The following is a 23,495-nucleotide window of genomic DNA, read 5'->3' on the forward strand; positions in this document are numbered from 1 at the left end:
AGGTGTGAAGCAGAAAGGACAAGATGGCAGCAGGCGGGGAACCGGCAGCGTGGCAGCAGTGGGTGAGGGAGCAGCAGGAGCTGCTGCTGCACTCCTTCCAGGAACTAAAGGCTGAGATCCTGGAGCCGTTGAGGGCATCGCTGGACAGGCTCGGGGCGACTCAGACAGCTCAGGCTGCGGAGATTCGGGAGCTGCAGCAGAAGGCTTCGGAGAATGAGGACGAACTCCTTGGCCTGGCGGTGAAGGTGGAGTCGTACGAGGTGCTTCACAAGAAATGGTTGGCAAGGATGGAGGAGATGGAGAATCACTCCCGCCGGAAGAATCTGTGGATTTTGGGCCTCCCGGAGGGGCTGGAAGGTTCGGATTTGGGGGCCTACGTGGTCCTGATGCTGAACTCGCTGATGGGCGCGGGGTCGTTCCGGGGACCCCTGGAGCTGGAGGGTGCCCTGTTGCAGCTGGCACGCCTGTGGGTCACCTATAAAGACCACCAACTTTACTTTGACTCCCCGGAGGAGGCCTGGACTTTTGTCCAGGCAGAGAAGCTGGACTTGAACTGAAGACTGGGGGCTGACGAACATTGTACACAGCCCGGAGGCTTTGTCCTCCTTTTTATCCTTTCGCTTTTTTCTTTTTTGGTTCTATTGGACAATGTTTTTTTGCTGTTCTGTTTTTTCTTGTCTGCTTTTTGGGACTGTTATCTGTTTACTTGGGTGTTTTATCATATCATGTTGGGATTTTTATTATTTTACTGGTTGCGGGTTTGGGTGGGGTTCGCTTGGAATGGGGACGCAGGGCTTTTCTCCCGCGCTGGAGACGCAGGGGGTGGGGTCGGCACTGGGGGAATGGGTGTGTGTCACTGGGGAGGGTAATTGGGGTGGCGGGAGCAGCCGGGGTCAGCTGAAGTCGGCTGACTTACGGAGGTACAATGACTGGAGTTACGCAGCTAGGGGGGGGCCCTAGCTTTGGGGGGGGGGGGGGGGGGGGGGGGGGGTACCGGGTTGCTGCTGGAATGGCCAAGAAGGAGCTGGAGCATGTAGAGGGGGTCGGGATGGGGGTCTGTCGCTGTGGGGAACGGGCTGAGCGGGGGGCGCGGGCACGTGGCTGATTACGGAAGGGTGATGGCTAGTCGACGGGGGAGGGGGGGCAGGTGACCCTCCGATCCGGCTGATCACCTGGAATATGAGGGGAGGATTTAAACTAGTGGCGGGGGGGGGGGGGGGGGGGGGAACCAGAGCGCTAGCTTGGAAGGTTTCATAATTGAAGGGGAAATAGAGAACCCAAATAAGAGAACAACATCACCCTGTCTGCTCAAACGCAGTGGTCTGAAGTGTATTTGCCAGAAATATAGCAGGTAAGGCAAATGAACTTCGAGTACTGATTAGTGCCTGGAATTACGATGTTGTGGCTATCACAGAAACATGTTTAAAGGAAGGGCAGGATTGGCAGCTGAACGTTGGAGGATATAGATGCTTCAGGAGAGATAGAGGGGAATGTAAAATGGGTGGAGGAGTAGCATTACTGGTTAAGGAGAATATTATAGCCGTACTGCGGGAGGAAACCTCGGAGGGCTCATACAATGAGGCAATCTGGGTAGAGCTCAGGAACAGGAAGGGGGCAATCACAATGTTGGGGGTTTATTACAGGCCCCCCAACTGCCAGCGAGAGAAAGAGGAGCAAATAGGTAGAGATTTTGCATAGGTGCAAAAGTAACGGTTGTTGTGGTAGGGGATTTAATTTCCCCTATATTGACTGGGACTCACTTAGTGCTCGGGGCTTGGATGGGACAGAGTTTGTAAAGTGTATTCAGGAAGGCTTCTTGATGCAATATGTAAATAGTCCAACTAGGGAAGGGGCAGTACTCGACCTGGTATTAAGGAATGAGCCTGGACAGGGGGTGGAGGTTTCAGGAGAACATTTTGGGAGTAGTGACCAAAATTTTGTACTTTTTAGGGTACATTTGGATAAGGATGAGGGTAACCCTCTCGTTAAGGTGCGAAACTGGGGAAAGGCAAATTACGATAACACTAGACAGGAATGTAGAATTTGGATTGGGTGCAGCTTTATGAGGGTAAATCAACACTGGACATGTGGGAGTCTTTCAAGCGACAGTTCATTAGGATTCAGGAAAGTTACGTTCGGAGAGAACGACGGATAAGTAACGGCAAGTTTAGGGAGCCTTGGATAATGAGGGATATCATGAACCTTGTCAAAAAGAAAAAGGAGGCTTTTGTACGGTCTAGAAGGGTGGGGACAGTCAAAACCCTTGGAAAAGTATAAAGACAGTAGGAAGGTACTTAAGCGGGAAATTAGGAGGGCTAGGAGGGGCCATGAAAAGTCCTTGGCAAATAGGATTAAGGTGAATCCCAAAGCTTTTTATTCATATGTAAAAAGCAAGTTGGTGGCCAGGGAAAGGATTGGACCACTTAAGGACAGTGGGGAGAATCTATGTGTTGAGGCAGAGGAAATGGGCGAGGTATTAAATATGAGTACTTTGCATCAGTGTTCACCAAAGAAAAGGACTTTGTGGAAGGTGATTCTTGGGTAGGGTGTGTGTACAGTCTAGGGCGGGATTCGCCCCTACCCGGCGGGGCGGGGGGTCCCGGCGTATTGGAGTGGCGTCACCCACTCCGGCGTCGGGCCTCCCCAAAGGTGCGGAGAATCGGTGCTGGGGCCTTTGTTGTTTGTAGTATACATAAACAATTTGGAGGAAAATGTAGCTGGTCTGATTAGTAAGTTCGCGGATGACACCAAGGTTAGTGGAGTGGCAGATAGTGTTGAGGATTGTCAGAGGATACAGCAGGACATAGACAGGTTGGAGACTTGGGCAGAGAAATGGCAAATGGAGGTTAATCCGGACAAATGCGAGGTAATGCATTTTGGTAGTTCTAACATAGAGGGGAAATATACAGTAAATGGCAAAACTCTGAGGAATATAGAAAGTCAAGAGAGATCTGGGCCTGCAGGTACACAGATCTTTGAAAGTAGCAACACAAGTGGACAAGGTAGTCAAGAATGTATATGGAGGGCAACATGGTGTTGGTGGTTAGCATTGCTGCCTCACGGCGCCGAGGTCGATCCCGGCTCTGGGTCACTGTCCGTGTGGAGTTTGCACATTCTCCCAGTGTTTGCGTGGGTTTCGCCCCCACAACCCAAAAGATGTGCAGGGTAGGTGGATTGGCCACGCTAAATTGCCCCTTAATGGAAAAAATGTATTGGGTATTCTAAATTTATTTAAAAAAAGAACGTATATGGAATGCTTGCCTTCATTGGACGGGGCATCGATTATAAAAACTGGCAAGTCAAGTTATAGTTGTATTGAACCTTAGTACGGCCACACTTGGAATATTGCGCACAATTCTGGTAGCCACACTACCAGAAGGATGTGCAGGCTTTGGAGAAGGTGCAGTGGAGGTTTACCAGGATGTTGCCTGGTCTGGAGGGTGTTAGCTATGCGGAGAGGCTGAATAGACTCCGACTGTTTTCAGGAGAGTGAGAGGTCGAGGGGTGACCTGTTAGTGGTCTACAAGATTACATGGGGCATGGGTAGAGTGGATGGGCAGGCACTCTTTCCCAGGATGGAGGGGTCAGTCACCAGGGGGAATAGGTTTAAGGTCCATGGGGCAAAGTTTAGAGGAGATGTGCGAGGCAGTGTTTGTTTGTTTGTTTTTTTTTACAGAGGGTGATGAGTGCCTAGAAAGTGTTGCATGGGGAGGTTGTGGAAACAGATACATTAACGCCGTTCAAAAGGCATCTCGACAAATTACATGGATAGGATGGGTATACAGGGATACGGCACAAGGAAATGCTGAGGATTTTGGCCACGGGTGGTATCATGACCGGTGCTGCATTGTTTTTTGTTCTTTCTACTTGCCTTTATTAACCGAGGCATAGAGTTTAAGAGCAGGGAGGTTATGCCGGAACTGTATAAAACGTTAGTTCGGCCACAGCTAGAGTATTGTGTGCTGTTCTGGAATCCACATTACAGGAGGGATGTGAAAGCATTGAAAAGGTCTCAGAGAAGATTTACCATGATGTTGTCTGCGTTGGAGTATGTTAGTTATGTGGGGAGATTGGATATGGACTTGGATTTGGTTTTTTGGAGTAGAGGAGACGGAGAGGAACATGATGAAATGTATAAAATTATGAGGGTCATAGATAGTGTAGATTACACTACACTAGTGTAAGTGTAGGAAGAAACCTTTCCCCTTGGTGGTGGGGTCAATGACCAGAGGCATAGATTTAAGGTAAGGGGCAGGAGGTTTAGAGGGGATGAGGGAAAACATTTTAACCTAGAGGGTTGAGAGAGTTTGGAACTCGCTGCCTGAAATGATGGTGGAGGCAAAGAACCTCATAACATTTAAGATGTCACTTCTGGTGGCGCCTTGAGTTCAGCGTTCGCATTGAAGGTGGCTCCCATGAAAACTGTGAAAACCTTTTACCCCATTGGATTGGATTTGATTTGTTTATTGTCCCGTGTACCGAGGTACAGTGAAAAGTATTTTTCTGTGAGCAGCTCAAAATCTCATTAAGTACATGGGAAGAAAAGGGAATAAAAGAAAATACATAATAGGGAAAAAGTGGATCTGTTGGGGAGAGCTCGCAGAAAGTCGCCTCGCTCAAATGGGCACCAAACTTATCCCCCCACCCCCCTCCCCGCCTAACCCCCACAGATCACGGCAAAGAGAAAACCAAAGAAAAGCAGAATGGGAACGAGCCAGCCACCCATCAAGAAAGCCAACAAGGACGAGGGGAGTGAAACCTCGACCTCAGAGCCGGCAGCCACATGAGGTGGCACGGGAACAGGAATCCAGAGTTCTCAGCGCAGACTCAGGTGCTGATGGACAAGCTCATGGACTTCATCAGCACCGAGATCCAGAGGCACAGAGAGGAGCAGAACAGAGACCTAGCAGCTGTTGAAACTGTGATGGAAACGGTGATGGCCCTCACGAGGGAGGACAATGGCCAAAATGAGAGTGGAGGCTGGAGGCCCAGGAATTGAAATTGAGAGAGCTGGAGAAAGCCGCCAAAGACCACAGGGACCGGATCACACCATTGGAGACCCAAGTGGCGAACCTGATCAAGATCAGAAGGGCTTGAGAGAGGAAGTTGCTGATCAAAAGAATAGGGAAACTGGTCGGCAAACAGGGATTCGCCAAGCCCCCAGAGGACCGTGGCCAAAGGTCGTTTCAGCAGAGACCCAGAGCCAGGGAATAACCACGGGCGATGTTTGTGAAATTCCACAAATATAAAGATAAGCAGGGGATCCTGAGATGGGCAAAAAGTGCGAAAGGTTGCAAGTGGGAGGAACATGGGAGCTTGCACCATGACATTGGGGCGGACCTAGACAAGCGCCGGGCCGATTAACAGCACAAATCCATCCTCTACAAGAGCATGGTGCGGTTCGGCATGCTCTTCTCTGCCAGGTTATGAGTCACTTAGGCAAATGAGTATGACATCGGCACCTCCGACATCGCCAACAAATTTGTCCAAGACAATAACCTGGGCAGGCAATAGGAGCGCACATGAGTGAGAAGGCAGGGTACAAAGTGAAAGAAGGATAGCAATGAACACGAGCAGAGATGTGGAGAAGGCGGGGGCAAGGAAAAAAAGGCAGACAAAGGTTAAATAAGGAAACTGGATTGGGAGAGAAGCCGCTGCACGAGCAAGTAAGCTGGTATACGGGAGCACAGATAAAGAGAAGGCCGCGGCATGCCTCCCGGGAGGGAGTGCCTGGCAGGAGTAAGATGGAAGTTCATGGAAAACAAAAGGCAAAAGAAGGGGAGTCCGGGTGCGGAGGGGGAGACTAGGAGGAGGAAAGGAGTGCTGCATTCAACCTCCATGGGGGCGTTGCGTCCATCCCTTCTCCCTGGGTGTGGTGGGGGGGGGGGGGGGGGGGGGGAAAGAGTAAAGATGGGGAGCAATGCGGAGGTGGGGGGGGGGGAGCGAGTAAGTAGGATAGAGCGCTGATTGAAACTGGCTACACATGGAGACGGCTAGAAAGGGGGAGCAGTTGATGACCATTTTGAATGGTCCAAGAATGAAGCCAGGCCCGATCAGACAAGAGCTTTGACAAAGAGTCATCGGACTCGAAACTTTAGCTCTTTTCTCTCCTTACAGATGCTGCCAGACCTGCTGAGAGGTAACGTGTTAGGCATGGCATGCAAACTGAACACTTTGAGCAGATGGGGGTGGTAGACCCGTGGAGGTTCTACCACCCGGGCGGCAGAAAGGTAATTTACCTTCTTTTCCCACATGTATAAGGCCTATTCACAGATAGACATTTTTGTGGAAGGGAAGAGGATGCTTTCAGGGGTAACAAAGGCAGAATACTCCACCATTATAATCTCCGACCATGTGCCACATACCGATGTGTGGTTGGAGAAGGGATGGACGCCCCATGGAGGTTGATTCCTTTCCGCTAAGGAATTCAACATTAAAACGTCCCAAGCCATTAACAATTATATAATTATGTATCCTGCAACCAGAATGGGGAGGTTTCACCCTCCATGTTTTGGTAGGCACTGAAGGCGATGATCGGGGGGGGGGGGGGAAATTATAGCGTATAGGACTCTTAGAGACAGAAGGAAAGGGCAGCCAAGCAGCGGCTGATCAACTCCATACTGGAGGTGGATCAGCGGTACGCCACAGACCCAACTGTGGAACATCTGGTGGAAAGGAAAAAGCTGCAGATGGAATTTGACCTGCTCTCCACATGGAAGCAGTCCACCAGACACAAGGGTCTTTTACGAAAATGGAGACAAAGCCAGCCGCATGCTGGCATGCCAGCTAGGAAAACAGGCCGCTGCGAAAGAGATAACCCAGATCAGGGACAGCAACAATAGGATAGTAATAGACCAAAACAAGGTCAATAAGGCCTCTACGAACTTTTACCAAGGGGTATACACATCCGAGCTCCCGGAGGCAGTCTTGGGGGTGGAATAGTTCCTCGACAGGCTGGATATACCAGCGGTGGTGGGTGTGGGTGTGTGTGTGTGTGTGTGTGTGGAGAAGAGAGAGAGAGAGAGAGAGAGAGAGAGAGAGAGAGAGAGAGAGAGAGAGAGAGAGAGAGAGAGAGAGAGAGAGAGAGAGAGAGAGAGAGAAGAAAAAAAAATAGAGGACAAAATCATGGAGTGCATCAACTCCATGCAATCAGGAAAAACGCCAGGACTGGATGGGCTCCTCGGCAGACTTTTACAAAGGATTCTCAGCAGCGCTGAGAAAAATCTTCCCGGTAAGCCTGAGGGGGAGGAACGGAGCTGGAGGAACTACCGTTTAAAATAACCCTCACCAAGTTCAGGTACCTGGGGATCCAAGTGGTCCACAAATGGAACCTCTCCAGCCTGGTGGAGCAGGTGAAGAGGGACCTGCAAAATGGGACTCGCTCCCTCTTCGCTAGCCAGAGGGGTGCAGACAATCAAAATGAACGAGCTGCCTAAGTATTTAGATGACTCACTATCTTCATTCCCAAATCCTTCTTCATCAAGATTGACAAATTAATCATTGCCTTCGCCTGAAGGAGGAAGAGTGCCTACAGAAATCCATTTTACAACGAGGGTGGCACATGGGTGGCTTGTCCCCACAAAATCCTCTGTTCTACGACTGGGTGGCCAACACGGAGAGGGTGAGGGGGTGGCTAACGGTGCGGCTAAGGGTGCCAGAGGTGGGTTTGGTCCGAATGGAGGGGACCTCTCTCCGAGCACTGGCCACCGCGCCACACCCAACCCCTCCAAATCCTGCCCCCCGCACACACTCCAGGGTTGGACTGGTTGGGGGAAGAAAAGAGCAGTGACCTATCTAGGAGACTCACAGAAAAGGTCAGAAAAGCTCTGGACGAGACCAGATGAAAGTGAGAGATGAACTGGGCATGGAGATAGGGGTGAGGTCTCTGGATCGAGGCACTGCACAAAGTCAACTCCACCACCTCCAGGCTATGCCTGATGCAGCTCACAATAGTGCAGAGCACACCTCACCAAGACACCCGAGCGGGTTCTTTCTGGAGGTGGAGGACAAGTGCAAGAGGTGCCTGGGGGGTCTGGCCAACCATTCCCACATGTTCTGGTCCTGCCCCAGACTCAGGGAATTCTGGATGGTCTTCTTCGAGGCCGTGTCCAAGATGATGGGAATAGACTTGGAGCCATGTCCGCCTGTGGCGCTCTTCGGCAAGTCAGAGCACCCAGAGCTCGGGACAGGAAAAGATGTGGACCCCTGGCCTTCGCCTCACTGATCGCTCTGGTGGAAGACGGCAGCATCGTCCAGGGCCTTGGAATGGCTCTCAGGTTTGGCCGAATTTTGGGCAGCACAGTGGGTTAGCCCTGCTACCTCACAGCGCCAAAGTCCTAGGTTCGATCCCGGCTCTGGGTCACTGTCCACGTGGAGTTTGCACATTCTCCCCGTTTTTGCGTGGGTTTCGCCCCCACAATCCAAAAGATGTGCAGGGTAGGTGGATTGGCCACGCTAAATTGCCTCTTAAAATCTGAGAGAGAAAAAGAATTGGGCACCCTAAATTTAAAAAAACTTAAGATTTGGCCGAATTCCGGAGGCTCGAAGAAATCAAATTTGAAACAAGAGGGTCCAAACCACGTGCAGCAAATTCACAAGCCTACACATGGACCCGTTTGCAACCAGCTGCCGGTCCGAGGGGGGGGATGAGCTAGCTAAAAGAGACAACAGAAAGGGGGGAGGGGCGAAAGATAGGGATAGCCATCCAGAGAGAGGAGCGCAAGAGGAGCACAGAAACAATGGGGAGGAGGGCCACCTACTTGAGGGGGCACAGGCCTCCCCTATAGAGGGAAGGGCCCAAAGCTGTTTTTCAGACCTATGTAGTTTTCTCCTTTGTCATTGTGACACACTATGTAGAAACCCAGCTCTTTTTCTTCTCCTTTTTGTTTATTCTGTAACTGTTCATTGAAACACCAATAAAAATATATATTTTTTTGAAATGAATTTAAATGTGCACTTGCAATGTCATGGCATAACAAGGCCAAGTGCTGGAGAATGGTTCAGTGATTGTTTTTGACCGGTGCAGACACGGTGCACATTCTCCCCTGGAAGAATTTTTAAGCAAATTAACAAACCCCCAAGACCCCGTGCCCAATTTAAGAAACACCCAAGAGCTATTCGTCAGACCAGTAATAATAACAAACTCAAGTAACAAAACGGTTATTTATGGTCTTGTAGAAGTCAGTGCCAAAAAGTAACCCTGTTCAGGTACATATCTTTCAGTAAATTTACTGGCAGAAAGAGCTAAACCACGGCAGGTCTGGTCTTAAATGAATGCCAAAGTAGTATTTGCAATGCTGTGAAACAGATGTCTAATGATCCAACATCCAGAGACCACCTCACAGAAGTAATTTCAACAGAGGTGGCTAGTTGCATAGATACCAGAGTCACTACCATAGACCATGTCTCAAGTCTGGGATGGATGACTGTAGCTTTCCAATCTGATATCAAACTTACCAAGTAAATTCATATCAGTGGTGATTTCTGCCTGTACGATACCCTGGAGGAGAAATCTTTCATCCCATAGCATTCCAGGTTCCCAGATTTCTTTACCTGAAAAGATCAGGTTATCACTATTTTGGTTCTTCAGATCAATCATCAAGCACTTGAGACAGAGAGCAGGTAACTGATCCACTTGTTCTTTTTCAGGCAAGGTACAGGGATTCTGAAGTCCTGCCAAAGCAAACCATACGACTTTGGTCCTTACCAAAATAGGAGTCAAGGTTATCCACATTCAGAAAGGGAATTATTTCTGATACCAAAAGAGCAAAAGGATAAGCCTGAAAGTCTGCATGGCTTAAATCACGGTGTTGAATCGTTTGGATATACAGACTGGTACGCACGTCAACCCAGTACTAATTCCCTTGATAAACAACAGTCTGAAACACTGATAAGCAACAGCACATCAGAAACCTCCCCTCCAACTTGCAGGTCAAGACAATTTCTGATCTGATTCAGCCAGTGTGTCGCTACGAGAAGAACCATAGATGTTTACCACACAGAAGGAAGCCATATGGCTTACTGCATCTATTGCAGGACTTTGCTGTAGAAATAAAACACTAATCCACTTCTTCCACACAATTCTGCATCTTCCACTGCTTCAAATGTTTAATAGGATCAACGTTCAATTGGACTCAGCAGAGGAAGGTAAACAAAAATGTTAGTATCCAACTTCTAATTTAGCAACCAATGCTAAAGCAAGAGTGTGGGGCTTTGAGTGGTAACTTGAGATCGTGAGACTATTTTCACTGTGGTAGAGGTGGCTAAGAGGACACGGTGCTGTGAAGAATTTGGATCTTATGAAGGGGGCAATAAAACAACAGCTACTGGGGGTGAAAGTAATAAGGTTACAGATATAAAAGTATTACTAAGAGAAGGGAAAAGGTTAAGAGAAAATTCTTTAGCTCAGACACCAAAGAGTGAATAACAGCCCCTTTTGCTGAAAGCGTCTTTGGTTCCACGAGAGGAATTTGGCTCAACATGCGTAACCATAGATACTAAAGTTGTGACTGACAACAACACAATATTGGGGGTTGGAGCAGGGTAATGTGTCATGGGAATGTCACTTTAAGAAATGTTTGTCTGCTCAAGTGGCTGCAGTGATGTCAGTGTGGGTGGAGCTGAGCTCTGGCTCTGCTTTTTATAGTTTTGCTTTGAGGAAAAGCTGGGGTGTGTCTGTGTGTTTTAGTTTCGTTTTAGTGTTGAAGCTGCAGCCAGCCAAAGAAGGTGTAATTTTGATCTTGCTGCAATCTAGACTATCTCTAGATCATTGGTGAATTCAGAGTGATAACTGCTCTCAGTAGAGAATTTAAACCCAATGTGCTTCTGTTAAGAGGGTGCTTTTTGTCTTATGGATGTTAAAAGGAAAGTATAAGAATTACTTAGAGTGTTGTATTCTTTGGGGGTTGTATTTGAATTGATGGTTGCTAAGATATTCACTGTATGTTTTAAAAAAGGTTAACTGAATTCATAGAATAAACTGTGTTTTGCTTTAAAATATACTTTTAGATTTCTGCTGCACCACACCTGTAGAGTGGGCCGTGTGCTCCCCATACCACAATCTAGTAAAAGTTGTGGGTCAGGTGATCTCCATGATATACTTTAGAGTTGTCCAAGCCCTGGCCCATAACAAATGCAACTGGATTAAGGTTTACAGCTTGTCCTAGTTTACATTAGCACACAAAGCTATCAAAATTAAGAGCACTTCAATAGCAACTTTACAGGTGCACAGTTAGTGAACTTACCTCATCCTTTGCAAAGTACGGCCTGATTGTGTACACTTTTGAGGTAGGCATGGGTGGCGGCGGCTGGTAGAAGAGGTCATTTGCCCCCTCAATTGGCAACAAACGCTGTGAAGAATAAACAACTTAGTCAGTACAGCTCTATTCCAGAATCTAGATACCAACATCTGTTCCACACAAGATACCTTTGCAGTTTCAAACTCATTTGCTACTGAAGGCACCGTACCATGTAAAGCAACCTCAGTTTAAGTAACAGAGGAATCAATTAAATGTTTTAAGTGGGGAACTAGCTGCTCACTTCTGAAAAGGGCCTCATTTTTACACTTTAAAATGACTCAATGCCAACCAGTATCAACAGCAGCAAATATGTAAAATTATAAATGTACTTGCTATGCAAAATTTGTGTTTAAGGTTTTTTTTTTTAAAAAAAGGACAAATGAACTCTGCTGGAGGTGGGGGAAGGGGTGGGAGAAAGGAAATTTCAGGGAGGAGGTTTGGTCTGGAGAGGGTTAACTGGCTGATGAAGCCGTGCATCCCAAGCTTCTTCGCAAGCGCGGTTTCGCAGGCTGCGCGCAAAAGCACCTGTAGGGAAGAAAAGAAAAACAGCGCAGCGAAACTCCATGAATATTTTAGCAAAACCAGGAAGATTCAGCAGTATCCAAGTCAAAGTCATCTTTCTCTGTGGTGCCACACATTTGTGGCACACCTATGATTACCAGTGAAAAGCCAACCTAAATTTCTCTTCACTTTAATTCAAGCATCTTGTGCATTCCCTCACCCCCCCAATCCACCCATACTTTGGAGCTGAATATTCACTTTATATCATGGTCATGTTTGTTCATGGAACTTCGAGACCAAAGCAAGCAAGCCGCGCCAGCGCAAGCGCGAGGTAAACGCTGCGCGACCTGAAAGGAACGTTTTGTGAAAGACAAATACAAACTAAAATTTGTAGCGCAGGCGCAATGGGATTCCAGCATCTCCTTCCAACTGAAAAGAAAGCAAATTAGTGCCAGTACCAAATGTACCAGATTCTGTTAGGGAAACCAGCTAGCCATCAACAGACCAATCCTTTCTTTTTGTTTTAAGTTTTCTTTCTCTCAAAATGAAAAAACATCAGTCACCGGGAATTCGTGGAATACCTGAAACTCTCCTGCTAGACCACCTCTAAAGGCCCAGGGTTCTTGGTCGCCACTCAAGAACTGTGCTGAAGATTGACTACGACACCCTGTTGATCAGATCCAAGCGGAGAATGTTACGTGGGGGCTTCCTGTGGTCTTACTTTTCCGCAAAAGCAACACACCTTTTCAACAGAAAGAAAAAGCGCGCAACAAGAAACGTCCTATCTGACCTAGAACTCACTCAAAAAATTTAGGGCTGTAATGATTCACATTATTTAGGAATCACTTTTGCGCCCAGTTACTCTTTTAGGAGAGCCACAATATGCGAAATCCAACAATCAAACCATCCAGCTCCATCGCAAATCAAGGAAGGAATGGTCTGCAATGGCATTCCGTATACAATGTTCTTTTAAAAGCTTGTGCATGGATTAATTCCAATTTTCCCCATCATTTGGGTATCGAGGATAAATTTAAAATATCGAAAGGATGTTCCATTGCAGCCCTAAGTAAATTGGAAATATCTTAATTCAACTGAAGTCACATTCAGGTGCTCCTCTTGTCAGATGACATTTGGTATAAGGATGTGTTTGTTTTAAACAAACACTTCCTTGACCTGCACAGTTTATAGACCACAAATAGTACAAGCTTCATTCTATGAATTGAACAAACCAACTTGTTTTCAAATGGTCTAATCAGCAAAATCATTGTCACATTGAAAACTCAGCCACAGTGACTAACAGCATTTCCTGTCCTGAATCGCTGGATACTGAAAGATTTCCAGTGAATGAAAAGCTCCATACGGCAAAGCATTGTCAATGTCAGCACATTAAAATAGAAGCATTGGGTACTGCTTCCTTTACACAATGGATGGGCAAAGTTCATTCCGGTTCTGGGCAACCAGAGCACAAGAAAAGTCTTGCATTTATATAGTGCTTCTCTTGACCAGCTGGTTTCTTCCACAAAATCGTACAATTGGCAACATACTTTAAGCTATCTTTTCTATCTTTCAATAAGTTCCACAGAAATTCTTCCAATCTCAAAAAGGTAATCAGAAGATACCCAAGATCTTGATTTTCACATAACCAGCCTTCACTCCATGGTTTCAGAAGCAGAGAAACATTGTTCCATTGGACGATTTTATCCCCTTGGCCTGCACTCCCAATGATCTTCACTTTCTGTTCCAGCTGGGTGTTCAGGGTATTTTTGAGGCAGTCATATTAGTAACTCGAAGGAAAATGTGATAGGTCGTTCTAATTTTTCCACATTGCTTGAAACTAGTAACTTTGTGTGTTGCTCGATCTGTACTCATAATCCAAGTCAAATATTAATAAAAGTAAAGTCACTATAGTCCCGGATGATGATAGGCTGCTTTCCCCTTTGAGGGGGGGTAAAAAGAGCTGACTGGTGGCGATTTAACTTGAGGATCACCACACCTCTGGCGAGTTGCAAGGTTGAAAAGGTGGCGCCTTCATGAATAACCTTAGCCTTGCTCTACATCACAAACCAGCTATCCAGCCAACTGCGCTAAACTGACCCCAAATATTTATGTGCTTTGACAGAGTGATCCAGGCTCAAAACATTAGCTCCTTTTCTCTCCGCACACGCTGTCAGATCTGCCGCGATTGTCCAGTACTTTGTTTTTCTTTCAGATTCCAGCATCCGCAGTAATTCACTTTTATATTTATATGCAAATGTTAATGTCCGAATTGTGTTCCTGCTCTGTATTTGTTCCATAACGAGAATTGCCATTGCTGAGCACCACAGCATCAAACAAAAGTACTCTTCAATGAACTGATGCCCATTGAAAGCAGAACATCTCAGAATTGTTCACAGTATAATGATCTACGGTTGAGTAGATTGGCTTTGAATTAACCTTCTGTGATTTCTCATGGAAATCAAACTGTTCCATGTTATGCAGAAGTTGAATCGTCGGTTATCACAGCCTCCGATTGTAAAACAACTTCCATTTAATATGGCAGCTTTCACAACCTTAGGATGTCCAAAAGTAATTTACAGCTAATGAAGTGCTTCTGTTTAATGTGAGAAATATGACACCCAATTTGCACACAGCAAATTCCCACAAACAGCAATGTGCTAATAAACTAAATTATTTTTTAGCAAAGTTGATCTAGGAATGAACATTAGCCAGGATACCAGTGAGTAGTTCTCTACTCTTGTTCAAAATGGTGCCACAGACTAGTTTGAGGATTCTGATGTATCCTCAATTTAACATTCCAATCAAAAGATGGCACAAATAGTCCAGCACTTTCTTAGTACTGCAATGAAGCCTGAATGTTTGTGTTCAGATCTTTGAAGGGTGTCATAACTAAAAACTTTCCTTCAAATGGATAGATATTTCAGCACTTTGAAGTCATCAATGAAACCATCAGGACATCTAGGAGTGGGAAGAATCCCAACTTATACAAGCCTGTACGTTTCCTAAGTCACTTCACGAACAGGCATACGGTCAACCTGGGCAGAGTAGAAGGTGTATTGAAAAGGTGAACCTTGAAACTTCTACAAAGGTTGGCCAAACATATCTACCATGTTCAACCTCTGAAGCAAACACGTGGGAATTTGATAGCAAATGGGGAGAAAAGACGAAGACAAAAATTCAATTCACGGTTGCCGATATATCTAAAGTTATGACTGAAGCAAGGGCCATTTCACAAGCGAGTTTTTTTGTTAGTACAAATCCTCAATTATGCATTCCTATCCCTCTGTATTTACATACTACTCCTCTGTAACATTATCCTCGGATAGGGATCTTGGCAAGACGTCATGCTCCATGTCTATCTACCATTTTAGCCATGCCTAAACCACAGAAGTTCCAAACAGAACACAAAGACTAAACAAATTGTTTTCTTTCATAAAGGAACTCCGGTGTCTCGCCAAATTTTCAGTAGTGCTGATTCAAATATTCTCTGGACATTTCATGCTGTAAACCTCTGACTCCATGAATTGGGACTAGCTTAGTGGTAAAAACTGGGCAGCGTGGGCAAGTTGGGCCGAAGGGCCTGCTTTCATGCTGTAAACCGCTATGACTCTATATAAAGGGACCCAAACTATATGGGAATAGGACAGGAAATTGAGGTAAAGCAAAAAGATCAGTCACAAACTTATTCGGGCAGGCAAGGGGCTGTATGGCCCACTACTGCTCCCAGTTATGTTCTTATAATTGGCTTGATTAACAGACTTGCAGAGACTCAAAACAAGTGTTGAGAAACAAGGAGGGGACTGGGAGAAAGCAAGAAAAGAACTAGATTTGAGCAGACAGCTCAAAAATTGTTCCATTCATTTTAATGGTTTAGTCAGGGAGTCCAGTTGGACTGTCTAGAAATTCTCAACCAGTCACAAAGACTTTCCTCAAAAAGTCACAGTTCAGCAGTTTAAGAGGGGGTGAACAGCAAGCACAAAGAATCCAAACCCTCGAACACTTGTGTTTTTCCATCAGCCTTGCCCACAACACAAGAAACAAAGGGATCAACCATTTAAAAATTAACAAACCTCGGGAATCACGATGTGAGCATGGGAGTGGCTGCATTTTCGTGAGCTCTTGCTCCAATCCTTTTAAGCCTTTGTTTTATCCGAGTGCATATTCCATAATTATCTTTTTTTTTTTAAACATATGTCTTGCGCTATGTCCTTGGATGATCCCGGTTGGAGTTTGGTGGTGAAGAACCAAGTTGAATCAGAGAGAATACTCGTTTGATTAAGGCGGTTGGAGATGGCTGGGGTAGGGCCCAGCTTGCAGTTTTGCTGATGTGTGGACCTATGCCTCAGCAGTGCTGAATGCATTGGGATGATGACCACCATTGTGAAGAATGATGTTCTGGATGATGGCTTGGTGGTGCAAGCTTTTCGTGCTCACTTTGATGAACTGTGAGTATCTTTGTGAGGTTCGGTGGAACACATTGTATCTGGTCTTCGAGGACCCGATCATTGATCTTATGCTGTCCTCTTCGCGATGCTGATTGTGAGGGGTTGGAGGTGGCTGACCATGTTGAGTTACCATCACCCCCAGGGCCCAGGCATCAAAGCGGTGGAGGTTTGCTGGAACGTGAGAGATCCTGTCATGGCCCTTCCAAGTGACATAGATGGTATTATTATCCGAAAGTTCATCAATAATCCTGGACCTTATTCACTTGTGATTATGCTGTTGATTTCATGTTGCTGCCTTTATTTCTGACAAGATTGTTCGATGTTTGAGCATGAGGGCGAGGGTCATTTGCTGTCCTGTTTGAGCAAAAACGATATTGAATTGGTCAAGTGACATGCGGTTTGTGCATAGGCTTATCCTTTTTTTAAAAAATAAATGTGGTATGATCCTTGAATTCATGAGAAGGAAGTGCATTTTAGACACACCTTATCTTGTTTATAGAGATGAGTGTATGGTAGGGTTAAATTAGTGTTCACTTGGATTGAGGACTGCCCCTAGTTAGAGCTTACTGTTTCAAGTTCTCATTTTGCATTTTTTATTCTTGTTGCTTTGAATTTTGAGAATCCGTACTTGTCTCCTTTGAAGGTCTGTGCAGATCATGTATTCGGAGATGATTGGATTCCTTCTGATTCTGAGTGGTTGGTGCTTTAGGGCAATTGGGGTAGAGGAAAATGAATGGTGGCGCATGACTGGATGTGATCAGTTTAATCCCTGCTTGATTTGTTGAAGTGAGAGTCTGGTTGCATTGTTGGAGCCCTTCTCCGGTTTGGAAGTAGGCTTGATTGGAGAGTTAGGCGCCTTCCTCCAGGTGGTCTTATATATTGGCTTCTTGAATGTCCTCCTCATTGCGGTTGGGTCTTCTGTGGGGAAGCAGTGCCTGTTGAAGCAGCGCTGCCCTGTCCCCTAATCTTTTTTGTTCATAGGGATGTCGGCGTCGCTGGCTGGGCCAGCATTTGTTGTCCATCCTGGAGGGAATTTAAGAGTCAACGACATTGCTGTGGGACCAGAGTCACATGTAGGCCAGACCAGGTAAGGACAACAGATTTCCTTAGTGGGTTGTTACGACAATTGAAAATGGTTTCATGGTCATCTTTAGACTTTTAATTCCGGATTTTTTCTTTATTGAATTCAAATTTTTGTGCCATGGTGGGATTCAAACTCGGGGCCCCAGAGCATGACTGGGGCTCTGGATTACTAGCCCAGCAACACTATCTCCCTATCTTGCAAGGATATACTGAACTATTTGGTGTTTAATGTTCTTGGATTTACTCAGGATTTCTTTCCTTTGGGTTTGTGTGTGAGGGGGGGTCCTCTCTTTATCTGGGTGAGCAATGCGCTGTTTGATCACTGGGATGGTGCGGTTCCCTGGGTGTGGTTAGTGAGGTGCAGGGTCCTGGCGGTATTGAATCATTTGCCTCACAAATGTGCTGGACTAGGCCATGTCTGGTGCTGTGATTAATATCCGGTTTTGCCTTGGGACGTTGCTTCTCGGAGGCACTGATGTGCTTGAATAGCTTGGTTTATTGATTCCTAAGTGCGCAAGGGTATGGGGTCGAGTCGGGTCCTGTATTGTGGTTGAGATCCTGTTGCCCCTCCAATGGTTGGGACATTCGCTTATGTGAACAAGCATCTTTTTCTCTTCTTCATCCTTGGGGTTGGCGTGTACCAGAAGAATCCAGACTTATAGTTGTATCTTAGTCCTCTTTTATCCTGAGAACATTTGCTCCTGGTAGATCTCCCTTTTTAAAATCTGTCATGTTCAATGTGTTGGGAATCGCTGACTACACTGACCATAATCCAAGTTTATAGCTGCTGATCCTCTCTGTACAAATATGTGGAATGATGCTCATTCTGTACTTTGCTTGAGGTGGGATTATGTGGCCTTGTGCGGAATATGTAAATCATCCTTCCAGAACTGGGGCTCTCGCGTATTTTGTTTGTATTTTTCTATTTTTGTTATGGTGGGGTCTAAGAATCATGATTGGCTCCTGTAGCTGTACAGATGTTGCTGACATCCAAAGAGGAGGAGGAGGAGGGGGAGGGTGTCACAATATGCCACTGGTGTTGCTAGATTTAAGGTACACGCCCGAACATCACACAAAAAATGTATCCTGAACTCTGGGTCGTTGCGAGCAATCGCCACGTGGGAAGGTGTGCACCATTTTACCATACTTTCATGGCTGTATTGTTCTCTCCGTTGATCTTTGGTGAGGCACCAAATTAAATCTAATGATTGTACGGAAACAATTATATTGATGTTCTCCGCTGTATTGACATAGTTGAGTCTTCTTTTTGTGCAGACTTTACCACTCCTGTGGTTTTGTGGCATTATTTGTTAAAGTGAAAAACTTCAATTAAAAATAAATTTTTAAAAAATTAACAAACCTCAGGAGGTTCAATTCCTACAGTAGACTCTTGAGCTCACACATATGAAAACACCATATCCTCATGGTTTTCAGGAACTCCCAACTTGTCACAGTAAAATATAACAATCTAACTCAGAACTCATCCAGCTTTTATCGCCGGACTGAACAGCTCAACTAATTTTACTTTCACCGTCTCTGTCCTTCAACATCCCAAAAACGTGACAGAGGTGATCACTACTGTAAAGTCCCATACCATTTTAGTCATCTGACAGGATCAGCGCAGCAACGCAAGAGGAAAAGCTTCAATTTCTGGGCCTCGCTCGTTTTAAACCAGTGCATCAATGCAAAACGAGTCTGAAAGCTGGCTAAGAACAAGGAAGCGTTCCCTCTCAATTCACTAGTGAGATACAGTCCTAAGCAGTACCCAAGTTACAGGCTGTGTTGAGATGGGTGATGTAAACTTACAACAATGATGTGAAGAATGGGAGGCAAATACCTTGCTGAAACATCAAATTTTTTGGGCAGTGGAAAGCTTGTAAAACTAGTTTTAAGCCACTACTGGTTTCTGTCCATATATAGAATAAGTCAGCCCATTTCTAAAAATATCAGCAGCTTCAGAAATGTTTTCTCATGCATTATGAATAGACCACAAAATTATATAGTGATTAAATTTCAGTAAGCTTGTAACGGGTACATTTGGACAGTAGCACAGCTAGCCTTGATTTCAAAGACTGTCTAGGTTAACGTGAGCGCTCTACAAATAAAAGAAATTGTTAAAGCATTTCTTATAATAGCAGCTGCGCAAATGTGACTTCAAAACTGTTCTTTAGTACATTTCCTTTTAAGAAGCCTCACTGCCTATCACTCTAATCTTAATGAATAATCGCGCCACGCTTCGTACATCTGGCGTTGTCGATCCCACAGCTGTAGTAACTTGTGCTGAGGATTCTTCTATCTGTACACAATGAGGGAAGAAGACAAGACAATAGAAGAGGCCATTAGTAACCCGTTACATCACAGCATCACACTTAGGTTATGGGACAACGTGAACTGCATCACCATACCCACTAGGACTGTCTCTCCAACAATGGCATTAGCCAAATGCTTCAATAGAACCAATATCCCCTAATGTAACCTGATCACTACTGCTCCTGCCAAAACTATGCATGTCCAATAGTGGATTAAACGGAATCTTGTGTTTGCTACCTAGCATGAACTGCTGCATGCACATTTATTCATTACAGAAACTACAGATCAGTGCTCATGCTGAAGTGCTTAACAGATTTTCTGAAAGCAATTGTTTCACTGAAACTTTTAACTCGGGTCAATAAATGTTGGGAAGCCAGCAACGCCCATATTCCATAATGAATTTTTTTTTTTAAAGTGCTTCCACAGGACAGATCTTTAACATTACAAACTCTGCATGAGATTAATGTATCAAATAAATTCTGGAGTGTCTGGATCTCACTGCTAATCGGATTGCTAATCTTGTATATCAAATCCTAAAGAACTGTTTTAGAGGACAGGGGCCCTTCTTCTCACCCCTTCCATTCGACTCAAGTGGTAACCGCCTTTTTCAAAGTATGTATTCAATGATTTTACTATTAGATTGGAGGCCCACCCGTTAAAACAAAAAGAATCCCTAAGCCTGAGCATTCCAAAGCTGACTCATGATCTGAATCCAAGCCATGATCACAGTGCTAGTTGAGCTGCCTGCTGTATCAGTTTTAAAAGTCTGCATCCACGCCATATTCCCTGCCATCTGCGTAGAAACCTGTGAATAAAATATGGTTACTTGCTGTAACCCAGACCATGCTGGTGCCTTACTCAGCCTGCACTTCCCCATCCCAATCAATATACATGTGGTAAAAGTCACCACTGCTGCAGTTTTATTCCAAAAAATTTTCCAATTGATTTTGGGACGACAAAATAGAGTCTCCCGGTTTTAGTTTTGGAAAAGCTCCCCATCTTGCTTTTTGGAACTGGTCACACATTTGAAGCTCCGGCTTGACCAGCAGACACCAGAATAGCCTTGCGCTTTTTATAAAGTTCGCTTGCGCGCTGGCCTGGAGGCTGCGTTCCAAGCCTTCGGATTGCTGCAACTGCTCGCCTGCCACTGTTCTGTTGAAAACAGTAATGTTGTTACAAATCACAGCAAGCAGCTCTCAATAGCTCCGTATGATCATGGCACATTGCAGTTGTGATTTTTTTCAAGATAAATATCGCTTTTGCAACATTTAGCAAGTTCTAGTGATGTGATGCTGTCCACAGTCAGTCCCAGAAAAAGAGACAACACAAAAAAAAAATGCAATGGGGAGTTTTTTTTTATATAAATCGACTGGTGTGCATAAAATAGTTACTGGGAACAATTACATCAGCCTCTGAAAAACACAAATGGCCAGAAGAATTATATCAGTGCCTTGGAAACAACTACTCAATTTGGCTGAATTAGTTCTGGCAATGGTTTCAAATGTAAGTGTAGAAACAGAACATCAGCTTGCTAATATCCTGCACTGAACAGATAAACGAAGGACAAAAAACAAAATAAGAATTGAGGGATCATTAGATAAAATTGTATTGGGGTGTGGCAGAATTAAAAGTGAGGAGCATTTTAACTCCATTTTGGTATTGTTATCCCACATTCATATGGATTCTGGGTACTTGCTTTAAGAGATACATTTTTCAAGGGCTGACAGAATTGAAGATTCTTAAACCAAGACCATGAGGGAACAAGGCCCGTCAGCACAGATACCTACCTAACCACTGGACAAAGGATTTCACCATAGATACCACACCCTTTATATCCCAGACATATGGGTACAGATCATATAAAATGGATCGGTTTTCACAGCTGGCAAGACGGGTAAACATCTGCATTACACCACAGCACATCTCTTCAAACTTCGTAGCTCTGAAATGCCATTTTTCAATCTGAAAGACAAACATTAGATACATTTGTAGTATCTAAATACATGTTGGATGCTAAAGTCAGTAAAGCAAAATTTTACACAGGCAACTGCAATTCGAAAAGTCAACACCCTTTCCCCCATGTCATAAACCCTCTACTGGAGAAACAGCCTTTGAAAATAGATTTAGTACTTTTGTGGAGTGTTAATGGGCAGAATTCACTGCTGTGAGAAACATGCAACAGCCTAATCCTTATCCTATGCTGCCATATCCAAGGTTTGAGCCTAAGCTGCATCCAGGTTTGTTGACAGGAAGAGATAACATTGAGCCTGAAGAAAATCTTTGGAAGTTGTAAAAGCATATTAGGTGGTGGAAGCCATGTCTGCAGAAGCTGAACTTGAGTGAATACCAAGTTTTATGTAGGCAACCAAATATTCCCATTGTTAGGGATAAATGCTTGGCCATACAGATGTACCAAGAGGAAGATTTGTTTGGCAAATCTACAATGCTCCCAGCAACAAATCAGGGTGCATGTGGAAACACTCGACATCAGTAAAGTAACAATGTAGGGCGGCATGTGGCGCAGTGGTTAGTATTGCTGCCTACAGCGCTGGGGGCCCGGGTTCGTATCCCGGCTCTGGGTCACTGTCCGTGTGGAATTTGCACATTCTCCCCGTGTCTGCGTGGGTTTCAACCCCACAACCCAAAGATGTGCAGGGTAGGTGGATTGGCCACGCTAAATTGCCCCTTAATTGAGAAAAAAAATAATTGGGTACTCTAAACTTTTTTTTAAAAAGTCAAGTAACAGCGTGGCACGGCATTGACACCTTTACATACAGGTACATGCAAATTAAATACAGCAAAATTCAAAATCCTGAAGCTATCGATTGAGTGGTTTTAGCTGACCAGATATGGCTGGAAAGACTGTACATACCAAAACCTGTACATACCAAAGAAGAAATTATTGCCCTGTAATTTCTCCACTTGCCACAAACATTGATCTCTCTCTGAAGGGAGAGCTTTCCAAATTTTTATGCAACATATGAGCAAATCACTCAAGAATACAGTCAACTGTCACTAACAACTATGCTAGTTTTACATTATAAGTAAACCAATACAACACTATCAACAATGGTAGGCAACAGCCACAACAGAAATTTAAATTCGACCCAGACATACTCTCCAGGGAAATGCACTTATCAATCAACAGATGAAACTAAAGACTGCACTCCAGACAGACATTTCAACATGGGACTTAAAAGGAATAGGTCTTTCAGTACTTTGAGCCTGGTCTGCCATTCAATAAGATCATGGCTGATCTGGTTGTGTCTCAACATCACTTTGCCATTTACCCCCCATTATCATTGACTCCCTTGTCTACCAAAAATCTGTCTAGCTCAGCCCTGAATAAATTCAATGACCCAGCCTCCACTGATTTCTAGGAAAGAGAACTCCACAGACTAATCACCCTTTGAGAGGAAATATTCTCCTCATCTCAATCTTAAAATGGTAGGTCTTTTATTCGTAAACCATGTCCCCTGAATCTAGTCTCTTCCTCAAATGGAAACATCCTCCGAGGTACCCAATCAAATCCCCTCAGGATCTTATGTTTCAATAAAATCACCTCTCATTCTTCGAAACTCCAATGGGTATAGGTCCAACCTGTCCAACATTTCTCATGGAGCAATAGAAGAATGATAAAAGTCAAGTAACAGGACATTCAGAATCGATAATAGCTTTATAGGTAAAGAGGAGAATGCTGCCCATTCATTCAATTCTCCATAAAACTATAACATCTTATAACTCAACAAAACCAGGCTATCACAGCAGCATGAGTGTATGGATTCCTCGCTTCTCAGCTTTAATCTAAATGACGTTTATACAACTTCATCCCTTTTTAAACTTCTCAACTAGCTACTTAGTA

At 44.9% G+C, this 23,495-nt stretch overlaps 1 protein-coding gene across 4 annotated transcripts in view; it reads right to left on the minus strand.

Moving 5' to 3' along the window:
* The window catches only part of oga (O-GlcNAcase), a 72,489-nt gene that overhangs the window by 12,535 nt on the left and 36,459 nt on the right, over positions 1–23,495 (minus strand). For 2 of the 4 annotated variants that reach the window (XM_038821467.1, XM_038821469.1), the window contains exons 10-13: positions 21,421–21,595; positions 19,566–19,619; positions 12,380–12,465; positions 11,244–11,348 (exon numbers count right to left, since the gene is read on the minus strand). In XM_038821467.1, coding sequence (XP_038677395.1) covers positions 11,244–11,348; positions 12,380–12,465; positions 19,566–19,619; positions 21,421–21,595 — 420 coding nt within the window. Of the gene's footprint in view, positions 1–9,456; positions 9,673–11,243; positions 11,349–12,379; positions 12,466–19,565; positions 19,620–21,420; positions 21,596–23,495 lie in introns of all 4 variants that reach the window. The other 2 variants (XR_005463708.1, XM_038821468.1) reach the window with 2 other exon arrangements.

This window comes from Scyliorhinus canicula, chromosome 16, assembly GCF_902713615.1.
Source record: "Scyliorhinus canicula chromosome 16, sScyCan1.1, whole genome shotgun sequence".
NCBI lineage: Eukaryota > Metazoa > Chordata > Chondrichthyes > Carcharhiniformes > Scyliorhinidae > Scyliorhinus > Scyliorhinus canicula.